The sequence below is a fragment of the Pleurodeles waltl genome, chromosome 7, assembly GCF_031143425.1.
Source record: "Pleurodeles waltl isolate 20211129_DDA chromosome 7, aPleWal1.hap1.20221129, whole genome shotgun sequence".
Taxonomy (NCBI): domain Eukaryota; kingdom Metazoa; phylum Chordata; class Amphibia; order Caudata; family Salamandridae; genus Pleurodeles; species Pleurodeles waltl.
Genome location: NC_090446.1, coordinates 1,544,243,963 through 1,544,262,706, shown reverse-complemented (window position 1 = coordinate 1,544,262,706; position 18,744 = coordinate 1,544,243,963). Strand labels below are relative to the sequence as shown.

General features: G+C 42.6%; 1 protein-coding gene across 1 annotated transcript in view; it reads left to right on the top strand.

Moving 5' to 3' along the window:
• Window positions 1-17,820, top strand: part of LOC138246674 (carcinoembryonic antigen-related cell adhesion molecule 7-like) — a 223,089-nt gene extending 205,269 nt beyond the window's left edge. The window contains exons 8-9 of the mRNA XM_069201430.1: window positions 2,351-2,394; window positions 15,484-17,820. Coding sequence (XP_069057531.1) covers window positions 2,351-2,394; window positions 15,484-15,490 — 51 coding nt within the window. The 3' untranslated portion in view covers window positions 15,491-17,820. The remainder of the gene's footprint in view (window positions 1-2,350; window positions 2,395-15,483) is intronic.
• The last annotated feature ends 924 nt before the right edge of the window (window positions 17,821-18,744 follow it).

Below are 18,744 nucleotides of genomic sequence, written 5' to 3'. Positions count from 1 at the left end.
AAGGGCTTGTGCCCCCCCCCAGCAATTGTATTATTTCAGTATTTTTGCAAATGGGGGCAATTACCACTGATCTACCCCCCAGGGGGCGCAGAAAGCCCACTAGATAACAGAGCATTTTTAATGAAAACATAGGGTTTGGTGCTGGCCAGCAAGGGCATGAACATAGCCTAAACCCAAGCAAATGTGGCAACAGTTTTTCTGCCCCTCTTAGAGGCAGATGGGAATAATTGCCCCTGATCTGCACCCCGGGGGTAGTGGGCAGATAGCACACCAGAGGCCAGAATTTTTTTTTTTTTAAATATAACCGTGAATATGGCTCTGGCCCCACCCCAACTAAATGGGGCAACAGTCTTTCTTCCCCCATGGGGGCCAGATTTTGGTAATTGCCCGCATTTTTCCCACCTGGGGGCAGAAAGGCCACAAATGCCAGGGAATATATATTTTGTAAATATAGGTGTAGGGGCTGCACAGCATGGGCATTGCCATGTACCCACCCCAAGTAAATGGGGAAACAGTGCTTCTGTCCTCCTGGGGGGCACACGGGGTAAATACCCCCAATCTGAACCCGAGCAGGCAGAAAGCCCAGTAGGCTCCAGGGATTTATTTTTGGAGGGGTGGGAGCTGCCCATCATGGGCATTGCTATGCCCCCAGCTAAACAAAAGGGGATAGCAGCATTAGATAGTAGAACATTTGTAATTACCAATTGGATTTCACTGCATTTGTGCCTTCCAAATATAAGCCAATGTGTAAGAAAGAAGACATTTTGAAAATGACCTTCTAAAACATAGAGTCGTGGCTTGTGGCGCTCAAACGGGGCATGGCGGCGCAGTGCGCGGCAGGGGAGAGGGGTGACAAACACAATAAATATAAAAAATTGTAAACTTACCTGACTCGCCGTCGCCGCCTCCACAGCGCCACTTCTCAGTTCTCATCACAGCAGGCACAGTCTCCCAGCCTGCCCTGCAGCCAATCCTAATGCTGCTTCCATGCTGCTGGCATCCTTAAAGCAGTGTTAGGATTGGCCAGAGGTCCCTGGCTTGACGCTCTGAGGCAGACTGGGAGCCTCTGCCTGCTGTCTCCAAGGCGGCAACACAGTGCCGGGTTGGAGAGAGCACAGAGCACTTGTGTGTTTGGCCAGCTCGAGACAGCTGACGACACACATGTGCACTGAGGGGAGTGCTATGCACTCCCCCTCCGTCCCTGTCACATTAGTTTCCACCACAAACTGGAAGTAGGTTGAGAGCACAACAAATAGAAAAAATGGGCTATTCAGCTGCTCATGTTCCTGAAAGCTAGGAAGGTGGTGACTTTAGCACAGCAAAAAGTTCATTGGTGTCACTTTTAGGGAAAAAAAACCCTAGACACTTTTATCTGGAGCTCTTTTTTCCTATTTTCCCCACAAAATTTAAATTTTAGCTTTATTTTGCCTGTTTTCTCAGTAACTTCCAGGGGATTCCATGAACCCCGGGTAGCTTTAGAATTCCCTGTATGTTGTACAGAAAGGACGCAAAGTTGGTGTACCTTATGTGGAAAAAATTATAGAGCCCTAAGCATGAACTACACCAAATAGCTCAGGACTGGGGGGAGAAAAGGCCCAGCAGTCAAGGAGTTAAGGGGTTAAAAGCAGGGAGAACAACTACTGTAAAAATAATAATTATTATTACCATTATTGTGATTTTTATAAGTATTATTATTATTAGTTGTTTATGTTATATATGTGAATAAAGTTCTTCATAGTGTCTTTCTGACAATTCATAGCAGACGTAGTATCAGTATTTGCACTTGATTTATGTGTGTAGGAATTCAAAGCCCCATAATCACTGCTCAATGTGGACCTGTTGATCATCCCGTCAGCTATTTCTTTTATAGTTTTGTAAAACAAAAGTTTGAATATGGCTGACACACTGGGGGTTGTTTCTCCCAGATAAATAGGGAAGGAGGCATATCTACCATTGGTGCAGCAGTTGCAGTGGTACCAGGCCCTAGAGGGCTGAGCGGTCCATTGACCCCTGACAATGCTGTATATTACTTTCCCAGGAGCCTAAGTGGCCATTTCCCTTGCTTGCACCATGACCCATGGCATCCTTGCTATGCTCCTGGCATATGGGACATTACTTTTCCCTAAATCTATGGAGTTTGTGGCTATCTTGTTTCTGAAAACTGAGCCGACTGATGTTATTGTGTTCAGGCCTTTACATGTGACGCTGAACCATGAAGAAGGTGGGCGAGCTATCTACTGTTTGCTTGAAGATTCCACACTATTGCCACATTGTACCCTGTCTCTAAACTGAATGATTCAATCACCTGATGCAGGCCTAAAACAATAATGATTGTTTTTTTGGTGTCCAGGATTTGAAACATGGAGATCGAGCAATGTACGAGCAGATAAGAAGGTAAACAATGAAATATTCCATGTAAATGTATTATTGTTTCTTCTGCTTAATCTATTGAAAGAGGTCTCCGGGGTCACTTAGGGGGGCTGCTGCCCTGTTAGTAGATCACTGCCTACCCTGCATCCTTACCAGGGATCTTACTGACTTCAGTGGACCTGTCTGTGATGTGCGTGTAGTGAAACTTCGTCAAACAAGTCACTAAGTTGTTTTTGTCTTACAGTTTATTTATTTACAATACATTTGATAGAATGATGTTCAAACACATGATGTTCTGACATATATCCTAGAGGATGTGGGCCACAGTCTGAGAGTCTCTCCACACTCTAGTTGTGTTGAAGCTACAGGCTAATTAATTTTGACTACCAGCATTGACCTCTTTCATCAAGGGCTAACAACAATCAAATACTGTACTCCATGATGTAATGGACAGGTGCATGTGAGCTGTAGAAATGTTCCTAGACAGACTGCATCCTTGTCTACCTTCTGATCTGAGGATCACACAGGATAATCTGCTAGTTCCAATCCACAGCTTGTGCAGGACTCAAGCCACCAATAGGTCTCGCTCTTAGAATCCTGTGTCCATTGGGAGACCACGGAGCAAGGAGCCCCCGCAGCACTGCACATATATGCATTCACATCTATGTTGTGATGCTGCTCCACCCCCTTCTACCTGACCAATGTCTCATGTACAGCATTTTACAATCAATAAGGAAGTGTTCACCTAGAGCCCGATGTATGGCACCTTTTTGCAGTCATAAAAGGTGAAAATCACCTCTTGGGATCTCAAAATGTGCAGGCACGATGTACCGTCCCTATTTTGTAAGTCGGTACGCAGTTCCCGACTCACAAAATAGGTATTTCGACTCGCAATTAGGAAGGATGTCCTTTCCTAATTGCGAGTTGCAGGGGTTTGTATGATTGTTTTGTGACTGTGAATGCGGTCACAAAGAATTGCAGTTAACACCATTTTCAAATTGGTTTTAACCCATTCACAAACGGGAATGGTCCCCACAGGAACCTTTCCCCTTTGCGAATGCATGCAAAAATATTGTTTCAGATGAGGCCACTGTCTACTCTGAAAAAATGAAAAGAAAACTTTTCATTTTTCTTTTTGAAATTAAATCAAAATATTTCCATTACTATCAAATTTGGCGCAAGTTTCCTTCATGAAAATGGACAGTTAAAGATGACAGTAAACAAAATTCATAATGTTTACATATAGATGTGTTTCCTCACATATATTTATCAATATATTTATATGTATCACACATTCTTTTAACTATACATTTTAATAAAATTTAGTAATTTAGTGATTGTACTGGACATGGTAAAACATGTTGTTTTAAAAATAGAACTAAAATCAATGTTAGTCCTGAACCTAAATCATGTTTACATTTTTACTAATGTAACATTTCTCCTTGTCTGGTGTAAATTCTGTATTTGATTAAATATAAATTAACTTATTTTTCCTAAGGTGTAATGCATATGTGTTTATTTATTCACTCATTAAGTTGAAATAAACACACCTATACTAAAACTTTTAAAAAATGTGTTTGTTCTTTTTTTGGTGTAAGGGTCTATTATCATGATGATGCTTGCACCAAAAATATTATGTCTATCACATTCCTTTTTTTAACCAGTGTAAGGACTTTACACATAAGACATTTAACAAAAACTGTTTTATTTCCAGTCATAATTGTAAGTAAAAATATATATATCACGTTTTCCTCAAAAAATCTCTTATGGAAAACATAATGTTCATACAAACTTTGTCAAACTAAATCATTTTTAATAATAAATGAGATCCTTCTCTCATAATTGTATTAAATTAAATGAAAAAATAAATTGAGAGAAAAGGCTGTAACAATACAATAGGCTGTGAATGTGTTGCCAGAAACTTACTTTCTACACACACTGTGGAAAGGTAACCTCCTTAGGAAGGGGCATCTAGTGGACACAGAGCAGGCACATTAAGGATCTTTCTTGGGAGGTTTGGGTTTGTGTTTGACAGGGGTTAAGGAGAGGTAGGATGTGAATTTGGGAGGACGGAGAACAGGTAGTAGGGTGGGAGAGGTTTGGGCTTTGGAGGTAAAGGCAGCTGGAATAGGTAATACGTATGTATCTGTATGTTTAGGTGTTTCATGTGGGTCTGGTGTATGTTGTGTATGTTTGAATATGTGCTTTCTTCAGGTATGTGGTATTCAGGTGAGTGTGATCATTGGAATTTGGGTGGTGTTGTTTTGCATAGAGGTGTACTTTTGTATGAGTGTGTTGATATGGTGTGTGCTATTGAGGTGGTTTGTGTGGTTGAGGTGGGTGTGGTGATTTGTGGTGTGGTGGTTGTGGTGCCTGTGTGTGTGGTGGTGGTTGTTGGTGTGGTGGTGGTTATGGTTCTTATTGGTGTGGTGGTGGTTGTGGTGGTTGTGGGTGTGGTTGTAGTGGCTGTGGTTGTAGTGGCTGTGGGTGTAGTGTAAATACTGTATGTATGTATGTTGTTTGTATGTTTGTGTTTTTCTTTGTGCGTTTGTGTTTATGTGTGTGTGTGTGTGTGTGTGCTGCTTGTGTCTATTGCAAAGGATGTCTGCATAGAAGTGAGTGTGCATGGGAATGGGGTGGGATTTGGGATTAGGGGTGAAGAAGGCCCTGGAGTTGGCTGGGTGGGCAGCTGCGGTCACTGAGGCAGGAATTTTAGCAAGCAATTTCTGCATGCCAGACATTGAACGGTGAATGCCATCCAGAAATGCAACCATTTTTCGAATTTGGCAACTAGGGTCCTGGACGGCACTTACTATTGCTTCCTGGCTTACAGAGATGCTGCATCAGAGATCAATAGCCTCCTCACTCAGCATAGCCGGGATGACAGGGGCAGGGGCTGAGGTGCCAATGGCGAAGGAGACCCCAGCCCTTTGAGGAGTTTGACTTGGACCACTGGCGGGAAGCAAGAGGGAGTATAGAGAAGAGTCTCTGGATGAGGTTGGTACAGTTCCTGTAGGGTCCACCTATGAACCCAGGGAGAGTGAGAAGACAACAGCCTCAAGTTTTCCTATATCCAGACCTTGCCAGCATGAAAGAATGGGATGTTATCAAAAAATTCAGATTGAGTAGGCAAATTATTTATGTCATCACCTGGAGCCAGCTCTTCTGCTTTACAATAGGAATCCTACATCAATAACACCAATAGCCAGAATCATGGCAGTACTTCATTTTGTGGCCGCAGGATCATTCCAATACACTGGTGCAGTATCCGGTGGAATCTCACAACCAACTTTCAGTGGTATTCTACAAGAAGTTCTTTCTTCATTGATCAGACACATCAACAGCTACAGTTTCCATGAAGGGATGATTTTGCCGAAGTGAGGGAAGGTTGTTATGCTTTGGGTCATCAAAGTGACACTCGCTGGAGCTGTATGCCCCGGGAGACTTGATGGACCAGGATGCTCCTCATTATCCAGCTGGAGTAGACTCCTCACTGATGGCGTGTTCCTGGTCTGGAGTGGAGCTATCCTCTACTGTTACGCCAAATGGGGATCCACATGCTCTTAGTGCTGGACCTATAACTATTTAAACATAAGAATCATTTAGAAGCCTGGATTGTGCATCAAATGAATTTTTGGTGAAAACACAAAGCAACCTAAAAGGTGGTAGACAATTGAAAGATAATTGATCTCATTATTATAACTTTCAGTTGTTGTTACAGGGTCAACACATGATTCCTTTGTACTACAGAAGAGCACCATACACCTGCAAGTGTCACAACTTGGACCTCAGATCGTCTGGCTTGTTGGTAAGTACAAAATGAGTTGAGGACCAGTTGCTTTAATCCTAGTTTAGGAATGTAAATGGCTTGATTTGATTTCAATCTCTTTATGTATTATTTTCATGTAGGAGACTCAGCTTATCCTAACAGACCATGGTTGTTAGCACCACTGAGGAAGCCAACAATGCCAGGGGAAGTGCACTTCAAAGAGGCTCATGGAAGAACTTGGATGCCAGCGAAGTGGCCTTTTGGGCTCCTGAAGACCATATTTCACAGTCTGGACAAGACCAGTGGAGCTCTCCACTAGTTACCCGAAAAGGTGGGCCAAATCACAGTTGCCTGCCGCATGCTGTTCTGCTTTCCTTCTCTTATCTCATGACCGAGCTTACAAAACCTCTCCAGAATGCACTTCTGAGTTTAAAGAAGACATTTATTGTTATTATTACTTCACCACTAGGTTCCTGAGAGACTAAATTAGTAGATTGGAAGCACACGTTCAAAAGTAGTCGCAGCAGTGAAAGCAAAATATATCAAAGTACTTCTCAGTTGCAATGTACACAGCAAATACATATGATTATATTATAGCATAACTTCAAAGCAAAGCATACAAGTCAAAATTGCATCACCGTAGGACAAGGCTGTAGGGCCTATAACTCAGCTTCATCTTTCTGGGGCTTCAAGTTGATGACTCCGGTTCAACTGCGAGAAAGAGATTTTCTACCCAAAAGGGACAGGTAACTGACGCCTGGTTCCTGTCTGAAGTCAAGATAGTTTCCAACTGTTAGAAATGGGGTTTTTGGTTGGCAGTCAGGTTACCCTCTGTCCAAGCAAAAGCCCTCACTCTAGTCAGGGTAAGTCACACACTATCCAAGATTATCCTGTGCCCACCCTCTGGTAGCTTGGCACGAGCAGTCAGGCTTAACTTAGAAGGCAATGTGTAAAGTATTTGTGCAATAAGTCATACAATACCACCATATAACACCACAAAAATACACCACACAGTGTTTAGAAAAATATATAATATTTATCAGGATAATTGTAGGTCAAAAAGAATAAAGATGCAATGGAAAATTGTAGAACTATCACAGGAAAGTGATATAAAGTGTCTTAAGTCTTTAGAATGCAATACAGTGTCTTTCAAGCACAAAGTACCTGGTTTCTGGTGGAAAATCTCCTCAGAGGGCCACAGGAAAAGGGATGCGTGGAAAAAGGGTGTGTGCGTCGATTTCTCCTCAGCACACAAAGACTTGCGTCGTTCTTTTCCACGCGGGGAAGTCGGGCGTCGTTTTCCGGCGCGCAGACAGTCTCTTTTCGTGGATCGCGGGGATTACCAGATGTCCCGGGTCTGTGCGTGGATTCTCCTACTTGTTTTCCGGCTGCGCGTCGTTCTGCGGGACTGCGCGTCGAAGTTTCGATCTCACGGCAGGCGTTGCGTCGATTTCTCCTTGGAAGTCGGGCGGCGTTGTCCTTGCGAGGCCGTGCGTCGAAATTTTGGTCTCACGGCAGGCGTCGCGTCGATTTCTCCTCGGAAGTCGGGCGGCGTTGTCCTTGCGAGGCCGTGCGTCAAAGTTTCGCGTTCACGGTAGGCGTCGCGTCGATTTCTCCTGGAAAGTCGGGCGGCGTTGTCCTTGCGAGGTTGTGCGTCGAAGTCTCGATCGTCCCGAGAGCGTCGCGTTGATCAGCGTCGGTGTGCGGCGTTTTTCTCGCCGCGAAACAAGCTGTGCGTCGAAATTTTCGGCGCACGGAGCGTCCAAGTGAAAGGAAGTAGTCTTTTTGGTCCTGAGACTTCAAGGAACAGGAGGCAAGCTCTATCCAAGCCCTTGGAGAGCACTTTCACAGCCAGACAAGAGTTCAGCAAGGCAGCAGGGCAACAGCAAGACAGCAGTCCTTTGTAGAAAGCAGACAGGTGAGTCCTTTGAGCAGCCAGGCAGTTCTTCTTGGCAGGATGTAGTTTCTGGTTCCGGTTTCTTCTCCAGCAAGTGTCTGATGAGGTAGGGCAGAGGCCCTGTTTTATACCCAAATGTGCCTTTGAAGTGGGGGAGACTTCAAAGAGTGGCTAAGAAGTGCACCAGGTCCCCTTTCAGTTCAATCCTGTCTGCCAGGGTCCCAGTAGGGGGTGTGGCAGTCCTTTGTGTGAGGGTAGGCCCTCCACCCTCCCAGCCCAGGAAGACCCATTCAAAATGCAGATGTATGCAAGTGAGGCTGAGTACCCTGTGTTTGGGGTGTGTCTGAATGAATGCACAAGGAGCTGTCAACTAAACCTAGCCAGACGTGGATTGTAAGGCACAGAAGGATTTAAGTGCAAAGAAATGCTCACTTTCTAAAAGTGGCATTTCTAGAATAGTAATATTAAATCCGACTTCACCAGTCAGTAGGATTTTGTATTACCATTCTGGCCATACTAAATATGACCTCCCTGCTCCTTTCAGATCAGCAGCTGCCACTTCAACAGTGTATGAGGGCAGCCCCAATGTTAGCCTATGAAGGGAGCAGGTCTCACAGCAGTGCAAAAACGAATTGAGGGTTTTTTACACTACCAGGACATATAACTACACAGGTACATGTCCTGCCTTTTACCTACACAGCACCCTGCTCTAGGGGATACCCAGGGCACACATTAAGGGTGACTTATATGTAGAAAAAGGGGAGCTCTATGCTTGGCAGGTACTTTTAAATGCCAAGTCGAGGTGGCAGTGAAACTGCCCACACAGGCCTAGCAATGGTAGGCCTGAGACAAGGAAAAAGGGGCTACTTAAGTGGGTGGCACAATCCGTGCTGCAGGTCCACTAGTAGCCTTTAATCTATAGGCCCTAGGCACCTGGAGTGCACATTACTGGGGACTTATAAGTAGATTAAATAGTTCAATCAGGTATGATCCAAAGTTACCATGTTTACAGAGAGAGAGCATATGCACTTTAGCACTGGTTAGCAGTGGTAAAGTGCGCAGAGTCTAAAAACCAGCAAAAACAGTATCCACAAAGTGGAGGGAGGCAGGCAAAAAGTTAGGGGTGACTACCCTAAGGCTGTCAGGTCTAACACCAACTAACTCTGCTGTCCAGAGCCACCCCTTAAAAGCAAACTCAGTGTGAGAACCGAAGACACTTGGAGAGTGGCCAATTCTCCAAGCCTCACTCGTTCTCAGACTGGATTGAGAGGTAAACACAAAATCCACACGCTCTTATCGTCTAGGGTCTGGTGTGAAAAACACAGCTTGATCTATCATGTGGAAAAACACAGCCTGGAAAAACTCAGCTCATCTGCAATGTCTCAACTGCAATGACTAACTCCACGTTAAAGCCAATAGGCAGCTATCCTAAATACCAAATGTAATGTCTAATGCCATGTCAAAGCCAATAGGCAGCTAAACTGAATACAGAATGTAATGGCTAATGACATGTTAAAGCCAATAGGCAGCTAAACCCAAATACAGAATGTATTGGCTAATGCCATGTTAAAGCCAATAGGCAATTAAACTGAACACAAAATGTAATGTGCTACTTGTGAACATTGAGCAACTAAAATGCGCAGTGGTGAAACACAAAGTGATTGGTCAAACACAATTAATCCCATCACACATGCTGCACAACATTGCCGAGCAACAGGACATCCCAACCATCGCAGAGGATGGAGACCGTGAAGAGCCACTGGGTGAGGATGCTGAAAAGCCGAATGAAGATGACAGTGGTGAAGAGGTAGGAATTGACCTGTGTCAAGATGTTATTGACTACTTATTCACCTGAGTGTAAGTGTACTTTACATGTAGTAAAATCCAATGTCAGAACAACTTCTGACATACTGAACATATCAGTCTATGATGGTAATTTAGTAGGGATTGTTAGTTCGGGAAAGTCCAAGGCAAAGATGTTTGTTGATCAAAGTTTCCATGCATTGACTACTATACTTATTGACATTTTTGCTTATGCTAAGTATATGTGTCCTTCTAACTTATCATTTGAGTCAGGTTTATATGAAATCATTAATTTTCCCATGTTATTTTGTTTTTAGGATCCTTCACCATGTCATCTTCATTTGGACATTTCAAAGTTGTGATATTTGTAGTGATAAGTTGATGTTGGAAAGTATATAGGGAACATGGGTTGATCCTGGGACAGACACTCACTTTGGATGTTCAGATCTTGCACAGAGACAACTTGCACTGTGATTGAATGGAAGTTTTTGAAATTATATCAGACCTGTTTTTTGTATGATGTTGGCACCAACGCACTATGTGCTGCTTAACTTGCTCTGACCACATGCACATGTTAAGTCATAGCATACTTATCTCCCTTCACATTAGCTAAATGTTCAATTTATGTTCAGTGAATGAAGCTGGTGATGTGTCTCCTCATAGTTGAAAGAACTTCATGTAACTGAAAGGTGGTTGTGACATTCCACCAGAAAATGTCTACAGTGCACTCAAATGGTCATGTGGTCTAAAATTCAATAACTGCCATGATGTGGATGTAGGATTCGTATTGTGAGGGCAGGATGGCTGGCTCCAGCTGAGATCATGACTCAACAATAGTTTGCCTGTTTAACTTGGTTTTATTAAATTTTCATCCATGGTGTCAAGGTCGAGGAGTGTCAACTTCTAGAAGGCACTGACTATTTGGGTTGTGCATGGTTTGTGAACAACATCTACGATTTTGTCAAAGACCTGTCAGCTACAAATGTATGACACCAATACTTGATTTCATTGTTTCATTATCTAACTTTTTTTAATGGGAAACATATGATCACATTGTTCTCTATTATTTGTGTTTGAATCATATTGGTTGACAGGTTTAATAATAAATGATGGTGTAAGGGAGGCATAGAAAAGAAAGTAGCACAATAAACACTACACCAGTATTTGATGTTCTGTTATGCGCATTCATTTTGATAACAAAAAAAAGAGTGAAATATCTTTGAAACTAGAATAACAAGAAAAAATAACTAATGTCCATCATGGTGGATGAAACTAATTGTGTTGAGCACCTATTGTTTGGAGTCCAATGTACAAAACATAACTGTCCTCAAAAAAGGGAAATGTGTCCATAAAGTAGTCCACAGGGTGAATGGTAGACACACATTGGAGGAAATTAGGTTTGGCATCTCTTGGAGGTGGCGGTGGAGGTCTTGCCATCCTCTCCTGGTGGTCTGGAGGAACATCCCTTCCTGGGGAGAGAGAAACCATAGTTGCAGGCACTGGGGTGGGTTTAGCAGTATCATATTGTGGTAGGTACTCCCTGTCAGTGGCTGGGTTAGTTTGCCCTGATGGTAAAGGACCACAGACAGGGGGAGATGGTATGGGGAAAAGCCCTACACATGTGTTAGTAAATATCATACAATACCCCTGTTAGAGTTGAGATTCTGTATCTCTACATTGTGCTCCCTCTGCACCTGCTTCATCTCCCCGATCTCTGTTTTGGCCTGGACCATTATGTCTTGGGACTGCTGTAGTGCTCCCAAGACTTGGCTCATGGTGAGTCTGGGTAACTGTTATCCCAGTGGCCTCACTTTGCTGGCCCACAGATTCCCTCCCATGCCCACTACCCCCACTACCCTATGCCCTTCAGACAGTGTGGACCATCCCCAGAGTCCTGGCATAACTGGAGGTGGTGGTGGTGGTTGCTCAATTATATCCAGGACTGGGGGACACAAGATGTGTGCTATATCCCTTTGAACACAGGAAGTGGAGATATCCTGAGGTTGAAGTGTTGTAGCAGCTGGGGTGGGAGGTATAGATGTGGGCCGAGTGTGAATCACTGGAGCTCTATGCCCAGGCAGACCCAATGGACCAGGCATGTCCACATCCCCTGAACTTGGAGGAGTGGTGTCCTAACTGAAGCCTTGCTAATGGTCTGGAGTGGTGGTGTCTTCTGTTGAAGACGGTGGCCCACTGGCCCTGGGTGTTGGACCTCAGATGAATTACAAACAAAATAATGTAAAGGTCTGTATTGTACCTCAAATTTGTCCTTAGGCACAAATGAAGCAACCTAAAAAGATGTTGTAATAGATTGATTACACCAGATGCAACTCAACACAGTAAAGACGAGATTTGAGAGCTGAGCCATTTCAAGGCCAAGCAGCCTCAAAAACAAACTATGATGCAACGTATAGGCTATAATGGCATTGGTCATCATATGAGCACTGCAAAGTAAATTGTGTGTCAATACTACTTATATTCAGCATGCCACAGAACATGATTAGAAACCTTTGAATCAAAAAGGTATAATTTATGCAAGCAAGTAGATGCATTCAGTGGAATAACAAGAAGGTGGCAACATACTCAATCAACACAGCAGGTTAAATGTTCAAACATACCATGAATTGGGGAATGACAAATACATAACACTTTTACATTTGTGGATATATGGAAGAAAAGGGAGGATGACAAACCAGACCGCCTTTACTTGTTCACCTAGAATTCATGGCACTGTGGACCATCAAAAGAAGTTCAAAATTGTGACTGAGAATCATTATTGTGGTGAGAGAAGCACAAAAAAGACAGAAAATATTTCAAGGAATTCTGTCTGACTATGGGTTAACCAGCTGGATCCTTAGTTGCTTTCTAAAGTTTATGAAGTTAGTTTCTAGTTAGGGATTTTATGGATCAAATCTGTTTATTGAGTTTTCAAGGATAAAACATTGCATATGCATTACATCACAATGTTTCCAAAAGGTCCGCTGTTAGCTTGGTTTATGTGAAACAATAGAAGCAAAAAAGATTAAACTTCTAAAACAACTATGTTTCCCCACTGCTGGCCGCCAGTACAAGAATCAAACAATCTCAGGCTTTATTACCATATAAATCTGAACCTATATATACATCTCCTTGAGGGTACTCTCACACTTAGTCAAGTCAGATTCAGGACCCTCAAGTACGTTGGACATGTCAGCTCTGAAAATTCCCTGGATAAAATCCGTAAGAATGGTTGCCAAAGTTCGGGATTTTAGGGGATAAAGTTCCATGCTGTTTCTGCCGCTACTTGTAAAGAGCAAGCTCCAAAAGTAACAGCATGTGTCCATATATGATGTTTTAAGGTGAGTTGGGAAGAATGCCATGAGTTCGTGGCAGCTAAGAGGTCCTGTGGCTTTAAACAGACAGCTCTAGCTCTATGGGTAATCATCTCTCACTCTCCAGTAGATGCCTGAAGCACACAGTATTTGTTAGTTTTTACCTTATGATGCATGGACAATGACACTGCACACTTTATGTTAGGGGTGGGCAAAGCTTGTGGAGTTCTGCTCTGTGGAATTCTGTGGAGTTATCTAAAGATCCTGGGAAATTCCGCAGAGTTTCATGTGCAGCGGAATGCTGCCCAGTCCTAAAAAAATGTGTGGCTTTAGATGTTATTACTCCAGATTCAAGTTTCTATATGAAGTGTCCCTTCTGAAGTGCGTCATACTCCCTGCTCTCTTTAACCTGCGCACTCACAGACCCCACCCCTCACTTCTTTGTGAGTCGCTCCCTCCCCTATGCACACTTTACCTGTTACTCCGCTTCTCTGCTGCCCTATAATAGGCTGCCCACGTCTGCAGCAAAAGGTGATTTGTGGCAGCCTTTATTCATGGACCCGAGAGTGCAACTTCTCAGGGGAGTCGTAGCTAAACGGAGATTACCCTTTTCTCACATGAGCGATAAGTCTCAGTCACACACAGGCAATGAAGGAGCTGCAGTAATGTTTTCAATAGGTTTTATTAACAATACTGCAACCTACTGTAAATTGCATGGGCTGCAATGATTAGGATAATGAACAATGCAAGAAACAGAATTGTAAAAATGAGAGTTATGATTATAAAGACCCCCGCCATCTTGCAACAACGTGAAATGTGAAATAGGCCCTAATAACCTAGTATGATGAAGCTACTCTCTAACCTATAGTGATTTAGGTGTGTTAAACCTAATCTGCCAGTACCATGTCCATGAGGAGACCCCCCCACCCCTCGTTACCTTGGAATGAGGGCTCTAGACCAGACTCCGCAGGGACATGAAGGCTGGGTCTGCATCAAGGTGACGTGATGCATAGATAGCAGTGATGGCACCTGGTAGGAATCCCTCTTATAACCTTATTTGCATGAGATGAATTTATACAGATTTTGTAGGACCCTTAAAGCAGGTATGTTCCCAAAAATGTATAAGGAGGCATGCTTTGGGTGGCAATTACATAAACATTTTCCCTCCAAAAGTACATTATGTTCCTGTTACACGTAAGTGGGAAAGAACATGTTGTGAGTACCAACGTCTATCACTTGTATTTGACACTGATAGTGACGCCTTCACAGAGTGGCACTGATAACATGAAATGAAACCATCTTCCTAATTATAAATATAGCAGCCATCTTGGAAGAAATCAAATAAATGCTCTAAAACAGAGCAGGCTCACTAGGTGGCAGGGGCACAGGCCTATGCGCCAGAAGGCTAAGTAAACTCTTGATTCCCCTTCAAACAAATAGGATCCACTACAGCATCAAGGATTTACTAAGGAGGTATCAATAGTTTAAAGGAGGCATTAATGGTTTACAAAGGAAGCATCAATGGTTTACAAAGGAAGCATCAGCGGTTTACAAAGGAGGCATCAATGGTTTGCACAGGAGGCATCAATGGTTTACAAAGGAGGCATCAATGGTTTGCACAGGAGGCATCAATGGTTTACAAAGGAGGCATTAATGGTTTACAAAGGAAGCGTCAGTGGTTTACAAAAGAGTCATCAATGGTTTGCACAAGAGTCATCAATGGTTTGCACAGGAAGCATTATTGGGTTACAAAGAAGGCATCTTTTACATGACTCTCCTGGAGAGCTCATTAAATTGCTGACCAGTCAAGAGCTGTGCTACTGTAACCAGGAACATGTTTATTTAAACACACTCCCTGACACCCAAATGGACCGCTGCAGATTGTGAATGACATTGTCAGCAAAGCTAATAACTGAAGGAGGATGACGCCTTGCACCACCCTATCTATGCTAATTACAAGCTGGTTCAGCATGTGAATGGCACTTCAGGCAACCAATTGTTTCTAGGTATTGGTATGAATACTTATGGTTATGCGTTTATTCTTATTAGTAACAGTACTACTACTAGTAGTTGTAGTAGGAGTAGTAGTGCTAGTAGTAGAAGTAGTAGTAGCAGAAGTAATAACAGCAGCCATAGTAGTAGTGGCAGGGCAGAGTATGAGTATCTAGAGTAGCAGTAATAGTATTTATTGGGCCAGTAAAGGAGCATTTTATGCCAGACCTAAAAAAATTACAGAAAATATAGACCTGAGTTTCCATCATCAGGAGTCTTATCCATGATCAAAGAAGCCAAAAGTTCCACCAAGTTAATCTATAAATGTTTCTTTGTTTTAGGCCCTGATGCTTTGACCGAAAGGACTCTGTGTGCTGGAGAAAAAACTAAATGCTAATAAGAACCAGAAGATCTTGCATCAGTGTACAGAAAGATATAGCTAAGAATCCAAAATGTGTTCATAATAATGTTATCAGCTTGAAATGATCCTGCTTTATTGGTCTTGCCAATGTGACCAATTATTTTAATGGCCGATTTCAGTTAATGTTGGTGACTTGTGATAATTATGAATTGTGTTATAGAAACAATAATGCTTTGTACTTAAACATGAAGGTGATTATCATTTACTATTAAGACTGCAAATGCTTAGTTCATATAATAAATCTATTTTATTATGTAAAAAACTAAACAGTCAAAAATATTGGTATATTAAATTAAAATTGCAACAATTTCAACAAATGATGGTTTATCCAATAAAGAAAATAGCATAATGCACAAAGGAGAAGATAAAACAAAGTCGGTGACTTGTGATAATTATGAATTGTGTTATAGAAACAATTATGCTTTGTACTTAAACATGAAGATGATTACATTTTACTATTAGGACTGCAAATGCTTAGTTCATATAATAAATCTAGGCTATTATGTAAAAAACTAAACAACACAAATATTGGTGTATTAAATTAAATTTTCAATAATTGGTTTACCCCATAACGAAACTAGTCTAATGCACAAAAGAGAAGAGGAAACAATTCACACATGTAAACATTACAAGATAAGGGAGAACATAGAAATAGTATTTTTAAAGGTATCTGGAATCAGGTAAATTGTGCAGCGTGAAACTAGATTAGTTTGGTTACCGGGTGTTAGACCTGACAGCCTTAGGGTGGTCTTCCTGCAACTTTCTGCCTGCCTCACTCCATTGGCCTGATCTCGTTTTAGTTGGTTTTAGCACTCTGTGCACTTTACCACTGCTAACCAGTGCTAAAGTGCTTGTTCTCTCTCCTCTAAACATGGTAACATTGGCTCCCACCCATTTGGCATATTTAATCTAGCTGTAAGACCCTAGTAAAGCGCACCATATGTACCCAGGGCCTGTACATTAAATGCTACTAGTGGCCTGCAGCACTGGTTGTGACCCCACATACGTAGCCCCTTAACCATGTCCCAGACCTGCCATGGCAAGGCCTGTGTTTGCAGTTTATTACATATAAGTCACCCCTAAGGTAGGGTCTGGGTAGCACATACGGCAGGGTGCTATGTATGTAAAAAAAAGGACGTGTACTTAATGTTTTACATGTCCTGGTAGTGAAAAACTTTGAAAGTCATTTCTCACTATTGTGAATCCTGCTCCTCTCATAGGCCAGCATTGGAAATTCCTCATATATACTTTTAAGTGGGAATTTCTGATCTGAAAGGAATGGCATTGTTATGTTTGGTATGATTGGAATAGTAGTGAGAAATCCTGCTTACTCGTGGAGCTGGATTTTGCTTTATTATTTTAGAATTGCCACTTTTAGAAAGTTGGCATTTCTCTGCATGTACTATTCTCTTTATCTTTCAGCCTGTCTCTAATCTCAGACAGCCATAAACAAAGGACACTCAGATGCATCTGCATTCATCTGTATACAGATGGGTCTTTCTGAGCAGGAAGGGTGGAGGGGCTCTCACTTACACTTCAAAGGCTAGTGGCCTTGTTGTGAAGCCATTTTAGTTATAGCTCCATGCACGTTATTTTAACACACTAGGCCGCCCTGTACTTTAACCTAGATATATTATATTCGACTTCACATTGTTATTTATACAATAACCAATTTACGGTGTTCTTTTATTTTTCATCTATCTAACTGTTTTGCTTAGCCCAGCACTGTGTTCTCAAACAAGACATTCTTGATCACTCTGTGCTTCATTCAAGGCTACAGTTTGGTACATTGCCGGTGAACGTGGTAGAAGTTTAGTCTCCAACATTCGTGGAAAATACACATCCTTACGTAGGGACATTTTCTTAGAACATCAGCTGTGTTAATATAAAAACACTTCCTAGGCCCATTATATGTTAAGAGGGAGATTCCAGATAGGGAACCATGACTGTAATGCTGATTGCTGAATGCTTCGCTACAGATGCTAACGTAGACTACAAGCCTTTGCTCAGGTATGAGGGTTGATGTCTCCCCGGGGGAACCTGAAAGGCAGAATTAGAGTTTAACATGCTGTGCTCAGATTATGACTTAGATAGGAAATAATCCATTGATCATAGTGACAATATGATAGTGTTATTCTTATGCTTCACTCTTCTAGTCACCATTTTAATACTGTCATGTTGTGTCGTCCTTGTTATTGCAGCTCACGCTTTGCTATCTAAGATGCAGTTGTTTTATTAAACCAATCATTGAACCATATACTGCTTCTGTTTGTCATTTATGTATGAGACTGAATTGTAAATGAGAGAACCGGATGCGACCTGAGTGACCACGACTTCCCTGAGAAGCCTAATATGTCATGCGCTCGGCTGCCCAATCATCACTATGCCCTGGTAGAGATGAGGCACTGCTACTTAGCCGGAGCAAAACCTGGATTTAGAGTGACACGTGTCACCCACAGTGGGTCAGACTCAGCCTCCCACACCGTGGACGATCTTCCTGCTCAAAATCCAGAAGTCTCATTAGGATAATGAGAGCCTATGCGACAGCCTGACCTCACACAAAGAACTGATAACCCCCCACAGATCTCCTAGCAGACAGGACTGGGTTGAAAGGAGAACTGGTGTACTTCAAAACCACTCTCTGAAGTTTCTTCAATTTCAAAGGCACATTTGGGTATATGTGCTGGGTCTCTGACCCCCAAAATCTTCTTGTGGACCTACAATTGGACTCTGTCAGAGGGGCTGCTGTGCTGCCCAAAGGACTCATCTGGACTGCTTTTCTGGATGAACTGTTCTCCTGCTTGTTGCCCTGCTGCTTGTTGCTCCCTGACTCTGATGGAAGGACTTTACCTTCCCCCACAAGTGATCCCCAAGGGCTTAGACTGAGATTGCCTCCTGTTAAGAAATCTCAGAATCATCAAGGACTTCACTAGAGAGAGAAAACCCACTGCGTCGGAAAAAATTGACGCAAAAATTCCAAATACAATGCCGAGCCTGTCTCGCAGCAGAAAAAGCACTGCATCCCCTACTGCATCGACACAGTCCCTGTTTCATCCTACCATGGTGTTTTGGATTTTCCACTCATCATCCCTGGGCATCAAAATATTCCCGAACCGCAGTAAGGAGCCAAGGCTGTGCATCTGGAAATCAATGCATCACCTTGCAAGGGGAGAGGAAAGAA